Source organism: Vulpes lagopus, chromosome 18 (assembly GCF_018345385.1).
Source record: "Vulpes lagopus strain Blue_001 chromosome 18, ASM1834538v1, whole genome shotgun sequence".
Lineage (NCBI taxonomy): Eukaryota > Metazoa > Chordata > Mammalia > Carnivora > Canidae > Vulpes > Vulpes lagopus.
Genome location: NC_054841.1, coordinates 21,154,802 through 21,176,221, shown reverse-complemented (window position 1 = coordinate 21,176,221; position 21,420 = coordinate 21,154,802). Strand labels below are relative to the sequence as shown.

General features: G+C 48.6%; 1 protein-coding gene across 1 annotated transcript in view; it reads right to left on the bottom strand.

Annotated features, from left to right (window-relative positions):
* Positions 1–17,496: 17,496 nt before the first annotated feature.
* Positions 17,497–21,420, bottom strand: part of TGM2 (transglutaminase 2) — a 31,787-nt gene continuing 27,863 nt past the window's right edge. The window contains exons 11-13 of the mRNA XM_041732863.1: positions 21,258–21,418; positions 20,102–20,238; positions 17,497–19,315 (exon numbers count right to left, since the gene is read on the bottom strand). Of these exons, the coding sequence (XP_041588797.1) occupies positions 19,165–19,315; positions 20,102–20,238; positions 21,258–21,418 (449 nt within the window). The 3' untranslated portion in view covers positions 17,497–19,164. The remainder of the gene's footprint in view (positions 19,316–20,101; positions 20,239–21,257; positions 21,419–21,420) is intronic.

Here is a 21,420-nt window from a genome sequence, read left to right as displayed (position 1 = left end):
GCTGATGGAGGTGGTGGGTTGGCATTCATGAAGCACCAGTGGTGAGTTTAAGTGGTGATAGAAGGCAAAGTGGGGCTTCCATGACAGATGGAGTATGGCAGGTGGAAGGTCACGTTGGAGGCCTGGCTTCTGCTCTCTGCTCTCATTCACTCTGACCTGAAAAGACCTTTCCTATCTGTGAGCCTCAGTCTCCTATTTCAAAATGAGGAGTTTGGGGGCACCTGGTGGCTCAGTGGTCAAGCCTCTGTCTTTGGCTCTGACCATGATCCTGGGGTCCTGGGATTGAGTCCCGCATCAGGCTTCCCCTGCCTATGTCTCTGCCTCTCTGTATGTCTCTCATGAATAAATAAATAAAATCTAAAAAACAAACAAACAAACAAACAAAAACAAAAGCAGAGGTTGGCTAGCTGGTTTCTGAGCCCCTTTGAACCCCCGGAGTTCTATGATCCTAATGAATTATGTCGCAAAGTTGTAGTTTCATCATCTGCACAAAGATACAACTTTTTTTTTTAATTCAACAGCTCTTTCTTAAGCACCCACCGGTGACAGGCACAATGGGTGCAGCTAGCACACCCTGCCTTCGTGCTGCCTACTGTCTTGAGGCACAGACGCGACCCGTCAGGTAAAGGAACAGTGAACCTAGCAGAGTACAGTGAGGGGAGCACAAGTTTTCAACAGGAGCCTGGAACCTAGTTGGGGTGGCACGGGGACAGCTTCTTTGAGGAAGCGACTTGAGCTGAAATCCAAAGGGTGCTGGGAGGCTAATGAGGTGAGGGGGACAAGAGGAGCACTGCTAGAAGAGGAACAGTGGTATAAAGCCTACAACCAGAGGGTACAGACATATTTGAGGCACTGAAAAGACCCAGCGCTGCTCTGAGCAGAGGCTGTCAAGGTTCGGGGTGAGCCAGGCCCTGCAGAGTCTCGTCATCCTTGGAGAAAACTTGGATCTTCGTGCTGAGCATGTAGGAAGCCTCTGGAGGGTTTCCAGCATGGAAAGACAGGGTCCGAGCTGTGTTTTGAAAAGACTTTTCTGGGGACCCCTGGGTGGCTCAGTGGTTGAGTGTCTGCCTTTGGCTCAGGGCCTGATCCTGAAGTTCTGGGTTGGAGTCCTGCATCATGATCCCTTCAGGGAGCCTGATTTTCCCTCTATGTCTCTGCCTCTCTCTGTGTGTCTCTTGTGAATAAATAAATAAAATCTTAAAAAAAAGAAAGAAAGAAAGAAAAAGAAATGAAAATACTTCTCTGAATCCTGCCAGGAAGAGACAGGTGATGGTGAAAGGGGACGATAAGTGGGGATTGAGGGGAACAGAATAGATTCAGGGGATGGGTGGGGAGGTGGTGACGGAGTGACAACATCCTGGTGAGACACAACAGGGGCCTGCCTGGAACCATAACAGCCAAGAGAGAGAGGTCAGACTTGAGGGTGCTTTAGGATTTTGACCCCTTGGGGCTTGGGGGAGGTGGAAGGAGGAGTTGGGGGCTGACTCCCTGCAGTTGGGGCAGGTGCACCTGCTGGGCAAGCTGGTCCCAGGTCTCCGTGCCCATCCCAGCCACCATTGCTGACATAGGCAACCTCTCAGATGGCTCCCAGCGCCCCCCTGCTTCTGGGTTTTGTGACCTGCTACAAAAAGAACACATCAGAGGTGATGTAGAGGTTGGGTTCTAAAGGGACTGTGACCTCTGTTTGACACTTTCTCTCCGTCTCTCCATAGCTCGCGCCAGTGAGAGGCCCACGTGAGTGTACTTGGACATGGATGTTCAGAGGCCTGCCAACAGCTGCCTAAGTGGGTCTGGAATCTGATCGCCCCCCAGTCAAGCCTTGATATGACCACCACCGAGGCTGACACCGTGATTGCCGCCTTGCAGAAAATCTTGAGTCAGAACCACCCAGTGAAGCCACTTGCAGATTCCTTGACCCACAGAAACTGAGGATTAATAATCATGTGTTATTTCCAGCTGCTGAATTTCGGGGTGATTTGTTAGGCGGCCATACATCATCAATACAGCCCTCCCTAAACCGGACCGCACCCAGGGCTTCCCTGGGGCTGAGAAGGGAAGGGTTAAACGCAGAGCCCAGGCCTCCAGGCCAGCAGCAAGGTTAATGCCTCCAGCTTGAGGGACAGTTCATTACAGAGTTATCTAGTGGCTCAGCCAACATTTGGGTCTGCTGCCAGCTGGGCCTCAGCCCTCCCGTGGTGCCTGTCAGAGCAGGGGCCCTGGAGGGGAGGCATCCTGGAAACAGACAGATTTATTAATGGCCTCGCTTCCCTGCATCTGCCCATGATGTGCCAGCTGCAAGTAGAGCCAGCAGGGTGCTGTGGCCATGTCCTCAGTGGGGGGTCAGTGCTGCCTCCACTCCTGCACTGCACTGCATTCCAGAGCTCAGGGCCCCAGTCTGCTATGTGGTGTCCACAGAGGGGTGCTGATGGGGCAACCCCAAGCCCCAGACGCTGCCAGTAACCACACATGTGTATGGAGCACCTCCTGGGTGATGAGCCCTTATATTCATCATTTCGTTTTACCCTCGTGATAACCCTGCCAAAGTGGGAATGTGCCTGAGCTCTGCCCCTTTGCAGGTGAAAAAAACCAAAGTCCAAGGTCATGTAGCTGGAAAGCACAAGACCATCTGACTCCAAAATGTGTGTGTCTCCATTCTGCCTCCTTGGTTGGCTCTGGTGAGGAGGGATTTGGTGCCTTGGTGGTTGGGGGAGCTGCTTTAGGGAATACGGTGGGAGAGCCAAGGAGGCAGGGCCCCATCTGACTCCAGCAAAAGCAGCTCTCCTCTCCCAGGTTGTGCCATTAAAGGGACTATGTAAAATTTCATTTCACAAATAGGTAGCATGGTGTTTCAGAAATGTGTGGTCTGAACTGAGAAGAGACTGGTCCCAAGTCCCCATTTACTGTATGACCTGGGGAGCTAATAACAGCCCTACTTCATGGGAACCCATGAAGGATTCGATTAAGTCAAACAGGCAAAACCCTTAATACAATGCTGGGAACGTAGCAAATGCTCAGTGGTGATGGTGATTGCAAGGAAGAACCTGCCTTTATTAAACGGATCTGTGTTGGGCACCTGGGTGGCTCAGTCAGGTAAGTGTCTGCCTTCGGCTCAGGCCCTGATCCCAGGATCCTGGGATTGAGTCCCACATCAGGCTCTCTGAAGCCTGAAGCAGGGGAGCCTGCTTCTCCCTCTGTTTCTGCCTTCCCCCCCATCTCTCATGAATAAATAAATTTAAAAACCTAAACAAAAATAAAATAAAAGGGATCTGTGGTGTTGGCAAAAAAATGGTGACTTTAGGTAGTTGGGAAAGTTTGAAGGTTTTGAACAGAATGTGCTCCCTAGAGCTTGTGCTTGTTGAGAAGCCCCTACCCCAACACCTGCCACACTCGAGGGAGCTCGATGGTCTGCCAGAGAACTTAACTTAGGAAGATAAGCCTGGTGGGGCTGGGGCAGGAAGTAGAGGACAAGAAATAACCATTGTGGGTTTCCTCTGTCAGCAGAGTCTAGGAGAGGGGAGTGGACAGCAATGAGATTACAACTGTTACACACATTTCCCGGAGCCATAAATCCTGATTCGTTTTACCCAGTTTACCAAAGGATTAAGCTGACACAGAAAGGAGCCAAAAGTAAGAAGATGGGCCGCCTTCTGGGACTGATTGTGTAAAGACCTGAGGCCCAGCCTGGGAAGGGACAAAGCTCCTGCTCTGAACCCTGTTCTTTCCCCAGCACCTCTGGACACAGCCTGTCCTGTTCCTACTTGAACTCCTCTGGCAAAGAGGAGCTCAGATCCATAGGGAGTAGCCACCTCTCAGTGCCCAGAAGAGCTTCTTGCCCTGCAAAAGCAAACCTTCCCCCGACGGCTTCATTCAGTAGTTCAGTGGGTTGTTACGTAGAAGCACACTTTTACTGTATTTATTTCGAATCCAATAAAAATACCAAATTTTCTTGTCAATTTAAGCAACACAGTTGTGAGTTATTTTGAGGTGTCTTTATAGAGAAGTATGTTACTTTGGAAAGACAACTGTTTTGTTTTTTTCTCCAAATTTTACATCTTTTATTGCTTTTTCTTGCCTTACTGCACTGGCTAAGACGACCAGCAGATGTTGAGTAAATGGGTGCAGTGAGCATTCTCGACTTGCTTCTGATCTCCAAAGGGCAAACTTGCAATATTTTATTATCATGTTAGCTGCAGACATATCTTTATCAAATTATTGAAATTCCCTTCTGTTCATAATTTCCTAGGTATATGAGTTTATTAGTTTTAAATCATGAATAAGTTTTAAATTTTCATTAAATGGTTTTCTGAATGTAGGTTTTGTCCTTTAATCAGTTTGTGTGCTGAATTAACCTGAATTCCATTTAATTTAATGGATTTCTTTCTTTCTTTCTTTCTTTCTTTCTTTCTTTCTTTCGAGAGAGCGAGTGAGTACAGTGGGGAGGGGAGGGGAAGAGGGAGAAGGTGAAAGAGAATTTCAAGCAGACTCCACGCTCAGTGTGGAGCCCAATGTGAGGCTCTATCTCACCAAACTGGGATCATGACCTGAGCTGAAATCAAGAGTCAGAAGCTTGACTAACTGAGCCATTCAGACACCCCAACCTTAATGGACTTTCTTTTTTTTTAAGTTTATTTATTTATTTATTTATTTAATTCATGAGACACACACACACACACACACAGAGAGAGAGGCAGAGACACAGGCAGAGGGAGAAGCAGCCTCCATGCAGGGAGCCCAACATGGGACTCGATCCCGGGTCTCCAGGATCATGCCTTGGGCTGAAGGCAGCATTAAACTGCTGAGCCACCTGGGCTGCCCCTTAATGGACTTTCTAATGTTAAACCAACCTTGTATTCCTGGCATCAGTCTGTTTGGATTGTGGTATCCTTTTGTGTATGATGGATTTTTGTGGCTAACACTTTATCAATGATTTTTCATTTCTATTTACAAGTAAAATTGGCCTGTAACTTTCCTTTCTTGCCATATCTTCATCCTGTTTTGGTATGCAGGTTAGCCTCATAAAGTGAATTAGAGATTATTCACTTGTTTCCTACTCTCTGGAAAAGATTGTCAAAGATAAAAATAGTTTCTTCTTTGAAGTTGGGTAGAACTTGTCAGTGAAGCCATGAGAGCTGGAGTTCTCTGTGTGGAAAAAAGTTTTTAACAACAGATTCAATATCCTTAATTGTTGAAGAATTATATAGGTTTCCTATTTTGTCTCAAGTCAAAATTGGTGCATTATGCCTTTCTAGCATGTTGTTCATTTCATTTAAATTTTCAAACATATTGACTCAAAGTTGCTCGAAACATCCTCTTTTTTCTTTAGTGTTGGCAGTATCTGTAGAAACGTCTCTCTTTTCATTCCTAATATTGGGGTATTTGGGGGCCATTTATGTTTTTCTCTAGACCAGTTTCATTCAGGGGTTAGTCAATTTGTCTTTTCAAAGAACCAACTTAGTCTTTGTTGAATTAGTTCTGTTTTCATCTTTGCTTTCTTATTTTATTAATTTATGTTTTTGCCTTTATCACTTCTTCCTACTTTTATTGGATTTGTTTTGATATTCTTTTCCCAATATCTTAGGGTGGATGTTTATCAATTTACAGCTTCTTTTCTTCTTTGACATATGAACTTAAGACTATAAATTCCCCTCTACATACTGATTTACCCCATGCCTACAAATTTTGATATGAATTTTCCTCATTATCAACTAATTAAAAATATTTTCTAGTTTCTTGTTTTAGCCCATGAATTATTTAGAATTATATGTTTACATTTTCTAGCATTTGGAAAACTTCTAATTATCTCTATTGATCTGTACCTTAGTTATAAGGAATAGCAGTTTAGATAATATGCTCTATGGGCTTTTGGTTCTTTGAAATTTGGTGAGACTGGCTTTATAGCTCAGGTCAAATTTTGTAAATGGTCTTAAGTGCTTGAAAATAAAGTGTTGGATGCAGTTGTCTGTACATGTCATTTGTTTAAATCCTTTGAGCAAAGACTATTAATGCTCATTCCTACCTGATTCTTCTCTTTTGGGGGTGGATATAGGTGGACTACACTTTTCCATACTCTTGGAGACAAGAGAGGCCATATGACCAGTTCCAGGTAAAGAGGTGTGAATGGAAGTGACAAGTTTAAACTCTGGGCCAAAGCATTTAAGAACCAGAGTGCCACCTCAACGTTTTTTTCTTCTTTAGAAGTACATTGAGATGGTAAGGCAAGTGGTAAGAGATGCCTGGATCCCTAGGTCACTGCATGGAGGAGAACTGCCCTAAGAACTGCCTGACTACTGCACTTTGTGTGAGTAAGAAATAAACCTTTGTTGGCGCAGCCCTGGTGGCTCAGCAGCTTAGCACTGCCTTCAGTCCAGGGTCTGATCCTGGAGACCTGGGATCGAGTCCCACATCGGGCTCCCTGCATGGAGCCTGCTTCTCCCTCTGCCCGTGTCTCTGCCTCTCTCTCTCTCTCTCTGTCATGAATAAATGAATAAAATCCTGAAAGAAAGAAAGAAAGAAAGAAAGAAAGAAAGAAAGAAAGAAAGAAAGAAAGAAAGAAAGAAACTGTTGTATTAAGCTACCAAGACTTTGGATTTTTTTTTTATCTCTGTTGCAAAACCTATCCCTATACTGACTTTTTCCTCCACATCCTGCCAAACTCTGAGAGAAATGTATTGAAGCTTCCGTTCCGATTTGGGTTTGACCATTTCTAATAGTTCTGTCAGTTTCTGTTCTGTACATTTCGAACTGTCATTAGATGTTTTAAAATTAGGATAGTTTATTAAAACACTTTTTATCATACAGAGCCCTTCTCATCTCAGGTCATACTTTTAATGACAAAACTCCTTTTATTTTATATTAATATAGTCATGCCACAATTCTCTTGCAAGCTATATTTTATTCCATTCTTTTACTTTCCATCATTTTATATCCTTATATTTCCCAGTGGGAGGGGTGATGTGAGGAAGGGGAAATTTAGGGTGAATTCCACATAACTTCCTTGAGTGCCCCTGTGTATCAGTCACATGGCTGAGTTCTGAGTTCCTAGAAGGGAACAAGATACTGTCTCCTCTCTCCAAAAGGTTACAGTAGTAGCAGAGATGAGATGGGTACTTAAACAATCATGTGAACTTTAATAAGTGCCAGACACCTGATATGCGCCTTTGTAAATCATCCCTGAGTGAATGATGTGAATTGCCACGAGAGTGCCGAGAAGAGAGAAATTATGTCTGATGGGAATGGATCCAGGCAATCTTTGGAATGGCATTTGAGTTGGGCCTTGGAAACCAGTAATTTTCGGATGTTCAGAGAAAATGGAGAAGGTAAGAGCAATCCAGGCACGGAAGCAGCATGAATAAAGGCATGGAGTGTCTTTTTATGTTTAAACAGTTTTATCGAGACATACTTCATATACCATAAAGTTCATCCACTTAAAGTGTACAATTCAGTGTTTCAAAGCATATCTAAGAGTTGTGCAACCACCACCATAACCTAATTTTAGAACTGTTTCATCATCCTCAAAAAGAAAGTACTCATTAGCAGTCACATTCTATCCTCTTGACCCCACCCCCTTCCTGACCCACCCTCTGGCCCTAGACAACCGCTGATCTACTTTGTGTCTATTTTATCTATTCTGGACATTTCACATAAATGGAATCATCCAACGTATAATCTCTTATGCCTGGCTTCTTTCACGTAGGCCTAAAGTTTACCACGTCCATCCATGTTACAGCATGCAGTAGCTCCATATTCCCTTTCGTTGCAGAATAACATTCCACTGTATGAATGCCCCACATTTTATTACCCACTCGTGAGTTGATGGACATTTAGGTTATTTCTACTTTTTAGCTAGTGTGAATAGTGCTGCCATGAGTACCTGTGTTCAGCTTTTGTGTGCAGGTATGTTTTTGTTTTCTGATTCCACTAGGAGTAGAACGGGTTGAGTCAAACAAACAGTAACTGTGTTTAACCTTTTGAGGAACTGTCAAACTGTTTTCCAAAGTAGCTGCACCATCTCCTTTCTAGCAGAAGCCTATGAGGGCTCCAGTTTCTCTACATTCTCTCTCACATCTGTCTTGCTGATCATAGCCATCTGGTGGGTGTGAAGTGGCATCTCTGTGATTTCAATTTTCGATTCCCAGTGGCTAATGGTGTCGAGCCTCTCTTCATGTGCTTATTGGCAATTTGTAGATCTTCTTCTGAGAAATGCCTATTTAAGTCCTTTGCCCGTTCTTAAATGAAGTTACTTGACTTTTTATTGTTGAGTTGCCAGGGTTCTGTATATATTCTGGATACTAGACTCTCACAAGATACATGATCTCAGATATTTTCCCCAACTTATGTGTTGTCTTTTCACCTTCTTGCTGGTGTCCTTCAAAACACAAAAGTATTAAATGTTTATGATGTACAATTTATTAGTTTTCTCTTTAATCACTTGTGTTTTTGGTGCTGTATCAGTTGTTCTATTTTGTAACCTAGGTGCTGTTCCCCTGGGTGGTTCAGGTTGTGGAAACCCATCGGGCTCTTATGGTTTGTGCACTTCCCTGCATATGTACATAAGACTTCCATAAGCAGGGGATCCCTGGGTGGCGCAGCGGTTTGGCGCCTGCCTTTGGCCCAGGGCGTGATCCTGGAGACCCGGGATCAAATCCCACATCGGGCTCCCGGTGCATGGAGCCTGCTTCTCCCTCTGCCTATGTCTCTGCCTCTCTCTCTCTCTCTCTGTGACTATCATAAATAAATATATATAAAAAAAAGACTTCCATAAGCAGGTTTTAAAAGAAGCTGATAATAATAATTGCAGCTTCCTCCACTGTGTCACGGTGAGGACTAGATGAATGAATGCATGTACAGTACTTGGCATAGGTCTGGCCCCACCTACCGCTAACAGATGGCAGCTGCTATTGGCATCATTGTCAGCTCTCGCTCTACTCCTTATTGAGTGGGTGATCTTGGCCCCAAGTCACTTCACCTCATCAAGCCTCACTATCCTCATCCGTAAAATGGGTTAGTGCCATCCACTTCATCAGGGCCAGCAGGGGCCTCGATGACATAAGATACAATATCGTCAAGCTTGAAGTCTGCCCCGAGGAGGCCCTCATGAAGGCTTAGATCAATAAAACAGGAAAAAAGGAAAAAGAAAAACCGGAGTCATGACTGAAGAGAGACAAACTCTCAGCACCATGAGAGTCTGAGTGGCTGCCAAGAGCTGGCTGTGGGCCCCTCTGAGATTGCATGAACAGGGCTGGCCAGGCCCTGGGAAGGAATGAAGGGGGGGTTGGTTTCCAGGTGAAGCCTAGCCTGGTGGTGCCAGGGCACCTGATTCTTTGTGAAGTCATCAGAGAGACCAGGCCTCCTTCAGCCCCTCAGCCCCCCACACTGGTTGCCCCTGTTCTAATCCAGGCTCCTCTTTGTCCCAAACAACCCCCTCACCTACCCCTGCCCCCTACCTCCACATCCCCTATACCTATCTTGCCCTGGAGGTTCCACCAAGGAAGACTTCTCTTCCCTTTCCCCCTTCCTTGGACCACTCCACATCTCCCTGCTAAGTCACCACCCTGGTGCTCCCACTCCCTCCCAGGCAGCTGGAGAGAGATTCCTAAAGCACCAAGGGGAGCATTGTCACCCACTGCTCAGCACCCTCCAGTGGCAATGGTTGCCAGAGGATAAAATCCTTCTCTGGTCTCAAGGGCAGGAGCAAGTTTTAAAGGCCTTGCAGATTTTGCCATTTTGTGTGTGTGCATGTGTGTGTGTGTTTGTGTGTGGTGGTGGCGGTGGGGTGTCATTAAACATAACAGACGGATAGAAAAGTTACACATAATAAGTGTATGGCTTGATGAAGTCTCCCAAATGAAACATGTATGTGTAAACTGGCACCACACTCAAGAATCAGACCATTACCCACACCCAGACACCTGCCCCCGGTGCCCCTTCTAGTTATCACCCATCCCCTAATGGTAACCACTTCTTATATTATAGAAGAGTTTTGCCTGGTATTGCACTTCACAGGAATGAAATCATTCAGTGTGTACCTTGTGTCTGGCATCTTTTGCTTATTAACACGTCTGTGAGATTCAAGCAAGCTGTTGCCTGTGGCCAGACGTTGTCTTTTCTCATTCCTATGCGAGGGCTTAGAGCCACTACACCACCGTGTATATGTCTAGTCCACTAGGGCTGGGCCTTGAGGTTGTTTTCAGCTTTGGGATATTATGAAAAAAGGCCATTCTTGCACATTTTGGAGGACATATGGACTCATTACTTTGTGTGTGTGTGTGTGTGTGTGTGTGTGTGTGTGTAGACTTATTTCTGTTGGGTAAACATCCGTGAGAAGAATTGCCACCTCATCGAGATAAATGAACATTCAGCTTTCGAAGATGCCGGCCACAAAGAGTTTTCCAACATGGTCATACTGATTTACACTCCTCTCCCAGTCACATATGAAAGTTCTTGTTCCATATCTTCATGCACACTTTGTGTGCATGTGTGTGTAATATAGACAGAGAGATTATAAATATATATACTCTCTTTTTCATTTTAGCCCTTCTGGTGAGTAGGCTGTGTTATCATATTGCGGTTTCAATTTTGATGTTAGGGAACTCTCTTGAAGAGAAAGAATCGAAAATAGGATTTTGAATATAAAATTAAGTACAAAAGTGAATATTTATTAAGAATGTGAAAAGAAATCATAACAAATTTCTGGAGACTTTCAAGCTTCAGATTCCTTTCTTGTGAGATTTTTTTGAGGCCTTTTCCCAGAAATGCTTACATTGAAGTGCTTCCTGATAGCAACCTGGCTCCCCTCCCCGCCTGGAGTGCTCAACAGCTGCACAAGAGCTTTCTGTGAACAGGCCCTCGTGTAAGGGGTCCAGAGCTCGGGTGTCAGCAGCTTCCTAGGAAAGGACTTCTGGCCCCTGCCCATCTCCTACCATCTGCTGGCCTGATTCCTTTTCTTTAGGGTCTCAGCTTCCATGTAAGCTTCTCAGGAGGCCTTTTCTGACCTCGTTGTATAAGGCCATGTCATGAGACAGATGATGACCCAACAGGAGGTTAGGAGCAGTCACTGGGACCCAGCCTGCCTCTTGACTCCACCGTCTCCTAGCTATGTAACCTTGGACACGTCACACAACCTCTCTGGGCTTCAGTTTCCTCCCTTGTGGAGTGAAGTAGGCCATGCTGGCTCCCAGTGATGGGATGTCCTGAAGAACCAGCAAGTTAATGCACGTAATGCACTTGGAAGTGTGCTTGTCCCTTGTTTGTAGGATTGTCATGATGGTCCCCGTTATCATGAGCCACAGTTCTCTCCTCTGGCACATGTCCCCTCACACTGGTAATCTGCCTCAGTGCTCTGCAGGACATGTCTACCGTGGTGCTTGCTGTATTCCCAGGCCGAATGTGGCACCTTGGCACACATCAGGGGCAAAGAAGATGTTGAGTGACTGGCTCTCCTTGACGGATCTCACATTCAGCCAGGTATCTAAAAGCCACAGCTAAAAAAAAAAAAAAAAAAGCCACAGCTGTACCTTGGTCTATCTTCATCACTTTCCTGCAGGCGGCAGCCCCCCACCCCATGGTCACCTGTAACAGCCACTGATTGAATACATGAGCCTCGGCCACCTACCCCGATCTCACCTTTCTCGGACTTGGAGCCACAGTTTCCTGTTGGCTTCTGTGTCCACAGCCCTTTACAGTTTACAAGGCCTGTTCCCTTCCATAACCACATCTCTGGGTTAGGTAACAGGGCAATGATTGGGATCCCCAGTTCTACAAAGGTCTGGAGAGGGTGAGTGGCTTCCTCAAAGTCACAAAGCATGAGAGAGGGGGAGATGTGACACACGCCCAGGACTCTGGGATGAGCTGCCCACTCTTCGTCCCAAGGTATCTCTTGTCCCTTCCAGTGAGCGTCACAGGCTGTTCACAGGCTGAACATAGAGTAGGCACTTTGGTTTGTTCAGAAAGAGCAGAAAGAGGACAGGCTGAGCTTCCATTGTTGGCTCTGGGACTGTGGGCATGGCCTTGACCCACCTGTGTGGCAGTTTTCCCATCTGTAAGAGAGGTTAACTTACCAAGTGAAGGCAGATCTGTCTCAACTGACCCAGGTGGTATTTCTCCTTGGTCCTTCTGTCTGTCTGTTTTCTTCAGCATAACTCTGGAAGAAGCTGGCATGGAGTTAGGACTCATGAACAATATGGAGAGAAACTGGGATTTCCCTTCCAAGCCTCTGGTGTCCTTCTTGACACAGAACAGTGTCTGGGGGCAATGCCTGGAGAAGCATCTCCTCTGCCATCTTTATTTATTTATTTTATTTATTTATTTATTTATTTATTTATTTATTTATTCATTCATTCATTCATTCATGAGAGACATACAGAGAGAGGTGGAGACATAGGCAGAGGGAGAAGCAGGTTTCCTGTGGACAGCCTGATGCAGGACTCGATCCCAGAACCCCAGGATCACAACCCCAGCCGAAGGCAGATGCTCAACCACTGAGCCACCCAGGCGTCCCTCCTCTGCCACTACTAAAGGCTACTGATGAAGTGTGGCCTGCTGCTGGCAAGCCCAGATGATCTGTGAAGATCTTAGTGAATGGTTAGGGGTTTACCAGCCCCTGGAAACCCCCTGCCACTGCCACCTTACAAGGTGGGCAACAAGCAGACACGATCTTGGCGCTTCACAACTCCTATCAACTGTCTCCTTTCCCAGTTGACAGTGGGAGCAACTGAGGCCCAGAGAGGGAAGGGATTTACCCAATGTCACCCAGCACCTCCAGGCAGACCTCCCAAATCAGAATTGAGTCTGTGATTCTGGGTCTTAGCCTTTTTTTTTCCCCCCTGCTCATATTAATTATTTTTAAAAATAGCTTTATTTTTATTTTTTAAAATATTTTATTTATTCATTTATGATAGACAGAGAGGGAGAGAGAGGCAGAGACACAGGCAGAGGGAGAAGCAGGCTCCATGCTGGGAGCCTGATGCGGGATTTGATCCCGGGACTCCAGGATTGCGCCCTGGGCCAAAGGCAGGCGCTAAACCACTGAGCCACCCAGGGATCCCCTAAAAATAGCTTTAAGATATAGTTCACATATCTTGCAATTCGCTTTTTTTTAAAGTATACGGTTCAACGGATTCGAGTACAGAGCTGTGCATCCGCTGCCACAATTGATTTTAGAACATTTAACCACTCCAAAAAGAAACCCTGTACCCTTTAGGTGTCAGTCCCCTTCCCTCCCCCAGCCTCTGTGATCCCTCCATCCCCGATAGACTGGCAAAATGCATCTATTTTCCGTCTCCATATGTTTGCCTTTTCTGCACATTTTGCATACGATACATGGTCTTTTGTGACCGGCTTCTTGCACTAAGCATACTCTTCTCCAGTTTCATCCACGGTCTACCATGTATCAGTACCTGGTTCCTTTCTATGGCTGAGTAATAGTCCCTTGTATGGGTGTGCCACGTTTTATTCATCCAGTGATGAGTTGTTGGACACTTGGGTTGTTTCCACCTTTTGGCTATTGTGGATGATGCTGCTATGAACGTTCGTGTACAGCTTTTTGTGTGGACACACGTTCAGTTCTCTTGGGTGTATAACTAGGAGTAGAATTGCTGAGTCCTCTGCAGCTCTGCGTTTATGAGCCCGGGCTCCTGGCTCTGACTTTCTCAGACCTTGGGGGTGCTGACGGGAGTCGGGAGGCTTGCCATTCCCAGCATCCAGGGCCCGGGGACACAGTCCTCCCTTCCACTTTTCAGGGTCTTCTGCAGGATGCATGAGAGAGTCAACTGGATCCTAACTCCCATTCTCTGCCATCAACCTGCTAGATTCCTGGGTAAGCTGTTTCACATTTCTGAAGAAATGAGTCTTCCCTGAGTCTTCCCATCTGGGAAATAGGGTGGTAATCTCTATGGTCCATTCTGAGGATTAGCTGAGATCATAAAATTACAGTTTGTGTCCGCCCATTCATTACATGCATTGGTGGCTGATGTATGATTGTTCACAGCAGGGGAGATAACACAAAATCCTTGCCCTTAGGGTCCTGTATTTACACAGGAAACATCTTGCTTAAGCCTCACAGTGGCCCTGGGGGGTATGCCCTCCCGGTATCTTATCTCCTGGAAGAAGAAAAAGAGAGGACTCTGGAAGCCAAATCTTTTTTCTCCATCCACCTTTGGACTTAATTTTAGAACCTTGGAGTATTATATATTTTGAACTTTTATTGAAGCCCTACATGCAAAAAGAACACCATTGTGTGTGTGTAGTGGAACGTACCTGGTACTGAGTGCCCAGATGAAGAAAATCGAAACCCATCCCCATCCCCCCAAGCTCCTGAGCCCCCCAGCCCCGTCTCCCCTGCCAAGGAGAACACAGATGAGTTCTGGCCATTTGTGAACTTCGTATGAGTGCAGTTATATAGTTCACAGCCTTTTGTGTTTGCTTCTTTTGCTCAACTTCAGGTCTGGGGGATTCATTGTATCGTCGTGTGTCATCACAGAGCCCTTGTACTCAAGGCCCTGCATATCATCATAGTTGTCAAAACTTCTGCTTTTAATGGGTCTCTTTGGGCTTTTCTTCTTGAACGAGAACCCCAGGTTTCACACTCTGGCGGGCGTGTGTCTGTGCATCTGCCTAGGCCTGCGGGGGAGGGAAGTGGGGAGGCCGGGAGAGGGTATGTGCTGACCCAGTCCTGGCTCTGGGATACTTGTGTTTCCAGGAGGCCGCCGCCTGGCCCCCCTCCCGAGGCCCCTCCCATTTGGACTCTGTCAACATTCTGTTATTCCAGGCTTCGCGTGAGGCTGAAGGGTGAGCTGGCAGGCATCCTAGGTAAGCAAGAGCAGCGGGAGAGGAGAGGGACTTTTAGGGGTGGGAGGATGGGCCCAATTAGATCCCCACTGAGGGCTGTCAGGGCTTGTGTGGAAGGAAGACTTTGCCCCATGCGCCCTGGAACACCATGGGAAGGGAGGGTCTGAGGGCCAAGCAGGCCTCCTCTGGGCCAGGCTGTGCGCTGGGGCTGCCTAGGTTCAAATCCCAGCTCTGTGACTATAAAATCCATAAAATGGGGCCAACAACCTGGTGGGATTGTCCGAGGAGGAAAGAGCTCGACACATGTGAAAGTTCCCGACCCCAGAGTAAAGTTGGCTCTTAAGATTATGGTGCCAGCTAGGTTATGTGCGTCATCTTACTGAACCTGCGTACCGGTCGTGGAAGTAGACGCCACACCGTCCCCATTCAACAGATAAGAAATTGGAGGTACGGAGAGGCTGAGAACCTGCCTGAAGCCACAATGTGAAACTATGGCAGAGCCAAGCTTTGATCCTGGGTCTGTTTGACTCCAGCGCCCAGGCCTCTGACCCCAGGGCTGTGAGCTGCCATGGAGCAGTGCACAGCACTGTACTCTAGGGACCCAGACTCAGCCCTCCCCTGGTTCAGGGAGGAGGACCTCAGGCTCATTTTCTTTGTCCGTAAAATGGGCCTATATGAGCAGCAGGGCCTTTCTCCTTCCTGGGTTCCTGGCTAGTGGGCTCCCAGGGGTGGGACAGGCAAGGAGGTTGGCCAGGAGAGCCCTTTGAATCTGCTCAGCATTGGCAGACTTTGCTGAGGCAGCCTTGCCCTTGCTTTTTTGGAGGGAGGCAGCCAGGCCCGGAGGCAGAGGCAGTATCCTGAGTCCACTTGGTGGCCCCCCCCTTGCAGGAGGTGCCCTGACTCTGCTCTTGAGGTGCTCCAGAGCAGGGGCCAGGCAACCAACAGGTGTTCCTAATCCAGGCTGCTGAGTAAAGCAAAAGCTACCTGTGATACTCCCAGGAGAACCAGAGGTGGAAGCCACTGGCTGCCATCCGGGAAGGCTTCACATTGGAGACCCTCCTTGAAGCAGGGTTTTGAAGGCTGTTTAAGAGTCCCTTAGGTAGAGATGACGGTAAAGTTGTTTTTACAGAGGGAGCAGCAATAAGCATCAGCTACTCAACTCCATCCCCACCCCGCACCCTCGTTTAGCCATCTGTTTTTCAGGGGGCTGGAAGCCCGGAAACGGTATTTTCTAGAGCCCCTTGCCAACTAGTTTCCGGTTAGGCTCTGACAGTGGGGTGAAGGCAGGAGGATAAGAGATGCCAGCGCACCTCTAGCTCCTGCCATGGCCAGGTTGCCTTCAGCAGACTTCACAGATTGCAGCAGCTCAGTTGGTTCCAGGGGGTAGGCGGTGAGTGCGGGCTCGGCTGGGGGCTCCCGACTACTCTGGACGACAGACGCCTTGTAACATTCCATCTCTCTTCTTCTCTTCGTGCACTTGGGATGCCTTTGGAACCCATTTCTCTTATCCTCTTATCCTGAAATAGCCCAGTGGTTGCTGTTTTCCAGCTGGTCACTAATTGATAAAACGTCCAGGCCATGTAGGCCAGAACAAGCTGTAGTTTTCAAGTGCCAGAAGGATTCAGTACCCAGAAAATGTGATGTCATGTTTTCGTTTTGGTTTATTTTTCAGATGCATGTCATGTGTTTCAACAAGGGTTCCCCGAGGGCAGAGACTGTCCTCTATCATTTTTTCACTCAACAAACACTTATTAGTGGCTGGTCAGTGGGGACTGAGATGAGTGACCAAGTTCCCATACTTTTACAACCAGTCTAGAAGCCACCTGTGGCTATTGAGAACTTGAAATGCAGCTAGTCTGAATTGAGATGGGCTGTCAGTGTAAAATATAAGCTGTATTTCGCACACTTAGTGTGAAACTAAGAATGTAAAAGATCTTTTATATTGATTACATGTTGACATATTTTGCACATACTCGGTTAAATAAAATGCCTTATTAAGACATATTTTACCTATTTCTTTTTACTCTTTTTAACGTGGCCACCAGAAAAATTTGAATTACATAGGTGGCTTGCTCTTGCAGCTCACATGCTATTTCTCTTGGACAGCTCTGGTCTTATGGGAGCTGAGCTGAAACACATTGGTTTATCGATTCAGCATTTGTTGGAGTCTATTTAAGAGACAGGCTTCAGATAGAATGTTCTTGAGGACTTCAGATAGGATGGGAAAGGGGACAGATACACCAACATAGAACTAACATTCACTGTGATATTTAAGCTGGTGGTCCATGTTCCAGGGCTTGAGGTTGCAGGGGTGGGGGAGGTGGGCTGAGAAGAAATCTAGGAAGGCTTCACAGAAGAAGTGACTTTGGCGTTAAGCATTATAGGATGAGTAGGAGTTTGCCAGACGGATAAGGAAGAGGAAGAGCACTCCAGGCCCCGGGAAATACCCATGCAAAAGCTAAGAGGCTGACAGGTGCACAGGGTATTTGAGGGATTCAGGAATTTCACTGTGGTGTAAACATGATTGATTGGAGGAAGAGGCTAGAGATGGAGCTGGACTGGGTAGAAGCTTGAATGCCAGTCAAGTTTCGACCTCGAGGAGGGGCTGAGGCTGGGGAAAGGTTCTCAGGAAGGACGTGGCTGGTCCCAGTGTGAGTGAGTTCATCTGCCTACCCTCCTCAAAAGCAGAAAAAAGGACCAGACCAGACCTCATTTGAATGTGCAAAGCAAACGCTTTTATTTCCGTGCTCACTCTTTGTGGCTCTACAGCACATCTACTGCCTGCTCCGAATCCAAAAGTATTTATCAAACCATAGATAATTACTGCAACATTTGTAAGAACATATCGTGTTGGCTTATTTTGTGATCCTTCCCTGTGCAAAGCAGAAAGTTCTACGTGCATCAGCGTGACTTTCTTCAAGTCCCCCGTTGAGATTCTGAGGGCCCTGGAGGCTGTGACCCCACTCCGGATAGAGCATGCTCCCTCCCTCACCCCTCTTCCAGCCCAGTCACGTGGAAAGAGCGGGGGACCCAGTCAGAGATGACAGCCCATGGGCTCTTGAAGTGTAGTCAGGGCAAGGGCTGTGTTCCTGGGCCCTGGCCCTGCAGAGAGGAGGTGGCTGCGGTGCTAACCTTGTTGGTTAGTGACCAACACAGGCAGCTAACTAAGGCTCTGGTGAAGTCCAGGCATTGCAGTGAGCAGGTGCATGGGTAGGACAGGGGCCTCTGGAGCTCTTCTCTAAAACTATGGTCTGAAGGGAGGTGCCTAGGTGCACACGGGGGACCCAGACAGGGCTGGGGGTGGGAAGGTGGTCATAGGTGGGGTTTCACACTTAGAGGCATCTGCGCCTGTGGCCTTGCTGTCACTTGCGAGGCTGGGTCCTCTAAGGCACTGGAAGAGCAGAGCTGAGAGGGCCTCGCACATGAGCTGAGTCAACCACTCCATTGCCCAGTGAGGGACGTGAGGGCCAGAGAGGGCAAGGCAGTAGCTGGCTGGACCTGGGGCTCAAACCCAGGGCTTTGACCCCTCCAGTCTCCTCCCCCACCTCATCCCATCCTTTCTGATCAGGTCCCAAATGGCCTCTGTAATATTCTCAGGTCGGGGCTAGTGCCGTGAACAGGGAGCTGGACTCGGAGTCAGAGCTATTTATGTCTGTGAATTACTTTCCTACTACCCAGCCTTGCAGATATCCTGCTGCTGCAGAGGGGCTGCCTCTCCCGCCTCCAAGCCCCAGGGTCTTCATGGGGAAAGCAGCTCCTGTTGTACGATCTCCCCTGGTGACTTCGGTGCATCAGTGGCTGTGTGAGCCCTAGCAAGCACAGGAAGTGCCCGGCACATAGTAGGTGCCTCACAGTGGTGGTTGACCGTGGGGAGGATTGTTGGGTCAGGGCTGCTGAGATGTGAGGGGAACTTGGGTCTGGCCCTTCCTGGGACCCCACCTGCACCTGCTCTGGTTCTCCCAAGGGTTCCTGGGGCCTGCGTATTGCCTGGGATCTGGTCAATGGGCACACTCTCTCTTTTGCTGGCTCCAAGGGGCTCTGGAGTAAATCAAATAATATGGTGGGTGGTCAGTGGCTTTCCAACGGCCTCTGGGTTGTAGGGGAAGGCATGGGTCCCTCTTCCCCCATCGCAGACCCAGTCAGCCAAGGGCAGTGCTCCCACTGGGGAGGCACAGAATATTCTTCACAGTTAAAGGGAGATGGGGATCCAGGCTCAGGGGCACCAGATAAGCCAGAAGTACATTCCATTCCAAAGAGGCCTCACAGGCTCTGAGGTCGGGGGAGGCCGAGAAGGGGCACATTTGCGCACTAGCTTGGAACAAAAATGGGGGTTAAGTCAGGGGCCCTCCGCTGGCTGAGGTGGGGCTGGGCATGCACCCCTTAGGCGGGACCAATGAGGACATTCCTGAAGCCTTTCACAGCCTTTAGCTTGTCGCTCTCAAAGTTCACCACCAGCTTATGGCGGCCCACGTGGCGTGGCAGCAGGTCCACTCTCACCTTGACCTCCTCCCCTGCCTCCACGGGGTCCAGGCTGTGGAGAGAAAGAGCAAGAGGGTGAGGAGAGGGGCCCAGCCTGGTCCCTACGTTGGGGTCAGGCCAGCATGACGTGGGGCTACTGGGAACTTAGCACAGAGCCTCTGAGCGTGCAGAGCTTCCTGCCAATGAGAAGGAAACAGGCCCCACTCACTGCCCTCTAAGAGCCTGGGCAATCTGCCCTCCCACGTGCAGAGGGGCCTGTGTGTGTGTGTGTGTGCATGTGTGTGTGTGTGCACATGTGCGTGAGTGTGTGGAAGTGGATGCTGTTCCTGGGGGGAAAGAGTGGGTATACACGGGGAACTACACGTGTGAAAATGCAGAGCCGTACACACACCATCCGTGTTACCTACTGTGTGTAAGTCACAGTACAATAAACGAGTAAATACATATGCTTGTGCTTCTGAACGTAAGCATGTCTCCACGAGGACACACGCACACATTCGAGGACACTTGTGTTTACATGAGGTCTTGTGTATCCAGAGGCGGGTGCTTAGTGACTAAATGTGTTAACTGTTCAGGTTCGTGAAGACACGTGCGCAGGAAGCAGCTAGTGGGGTGCAGGGGTGCTCAGAGCCGATGCCAGGGTGGGAACTGTGCCTAAGGGGGTCAAGGAATGGTCACATAGGCTTATTATGGCCAGGTGTGGGTGGGGCTGCGGGCAGGGGTGCAGAGACGAGAGGAGGGAGTCAGGAGCCAGGGTTTGGTGCCTGAGGGCAGCCCCTCGCTCCTTTGCACCTGCCCTGTGCTCCCAGGCCCCCAGGCCGGAGCGCCGGACACTTACACGTCCATGACCTTCTGCTCCTCAGTGAGGCCGGCCCCTTCCATGGTGAAGCTGCAGCCTAACAGGGGCGCGGTGAGGGGGTTCCGCAGGGACGCCTCAGCCACCAGCTTGCGGTTCTGCTTGGGCTCACCCAGGATCTGGGACAACGTACGGGACAGATGTCAGGGGCAGCCCTGAGGCAGAGGAGCCCAGAGCCCCTCCGGGGCAGGCCGGGGCCCGGCTGGGCCATTTCTGTATTTGCTGTGATTTGGCCCAGTGTTGGCCCAGCTCTGGCACGATCGCGCCTCACCTCTGTGCCTGTTCCCTCATCTAGAAAATATAGACGTTTGCAGACCTGCAGCGGGGCTCCTCAGGACTCGGGGGGGGGAGGTAGAAAGTGCCTCCCTTGTTCTAGGGTCTGGAGTGGAAAGGTCACAGGCTTTGGGACCAGGCTAGTCTGTACCCTTCTCAATGAGTGACCCTGGGAAAGTAAACCACCCACTCTGAGTCTTGGTTTCTTCACAGGAGAGAAATGCCTTACTGCAGGGCTCTCGTGAGGGTTAACTGAGCAGAGATGTGCAAGCTCCCAGCAGAGTGTCTGGCACCCAGGGCTCAATCCCTCCCCCTCTGCTCTTTATCATTTATTTGAAACTGCTGCATTTGGGACTCGGAGGCTGTGGCTCCTCCAAGCAAATTGCTGTGATGCCGACGCTGATGGTGACAAGGTCAGCCACTATGAGCCCTTGTGATGCGCTTCCTGCGATGCACGTGTAATTCTTACAACACACCTAGGTGCTAGTATTAACTCCACCTTGCAGACGAATAAACTGAGGCCCAGAGGGGCGAAGTAACCTGCCCAGGGCCACCCACGCACAAACCCTGGGAGTCAGACTCCAGAGTCTGCCTTAACTCCTCTCTGCCTCTCCACTGCCCCCACCAGAGCTCTGGATTCTGAGATCCCTAAATTCCACACCCCTACCCACTACTCTGGGATTCTAGGATTCATTCCTAGAGGTAGGAGTCCCCAAATTCTTTTGGCTTCACGATGTCTTCCTTTGACAGAGTTAGGATTTGAGGAAGCCTGCGGCTTCAAAGATCTAGAGGCGGCAGGGCTGCTGGTGTGTGGGGGGCCTGTCCTGGGACCCTGCCCCTGCCCCCACACCCTGCCATCCCTTACCCGGATCTTGATTTCTGGATTCTCCAGATAGATGTCCCTCTCGGCCAGCAGGTAGTTGTTGGCGGCTTGTTCCACGAGGAGGCCCCGCACCTTGATGAGGTTCGACTCTGTCAGACACTCACAGTACTTCTCATAGAGGATTCGAAGGGGGATGCTCTTCTCT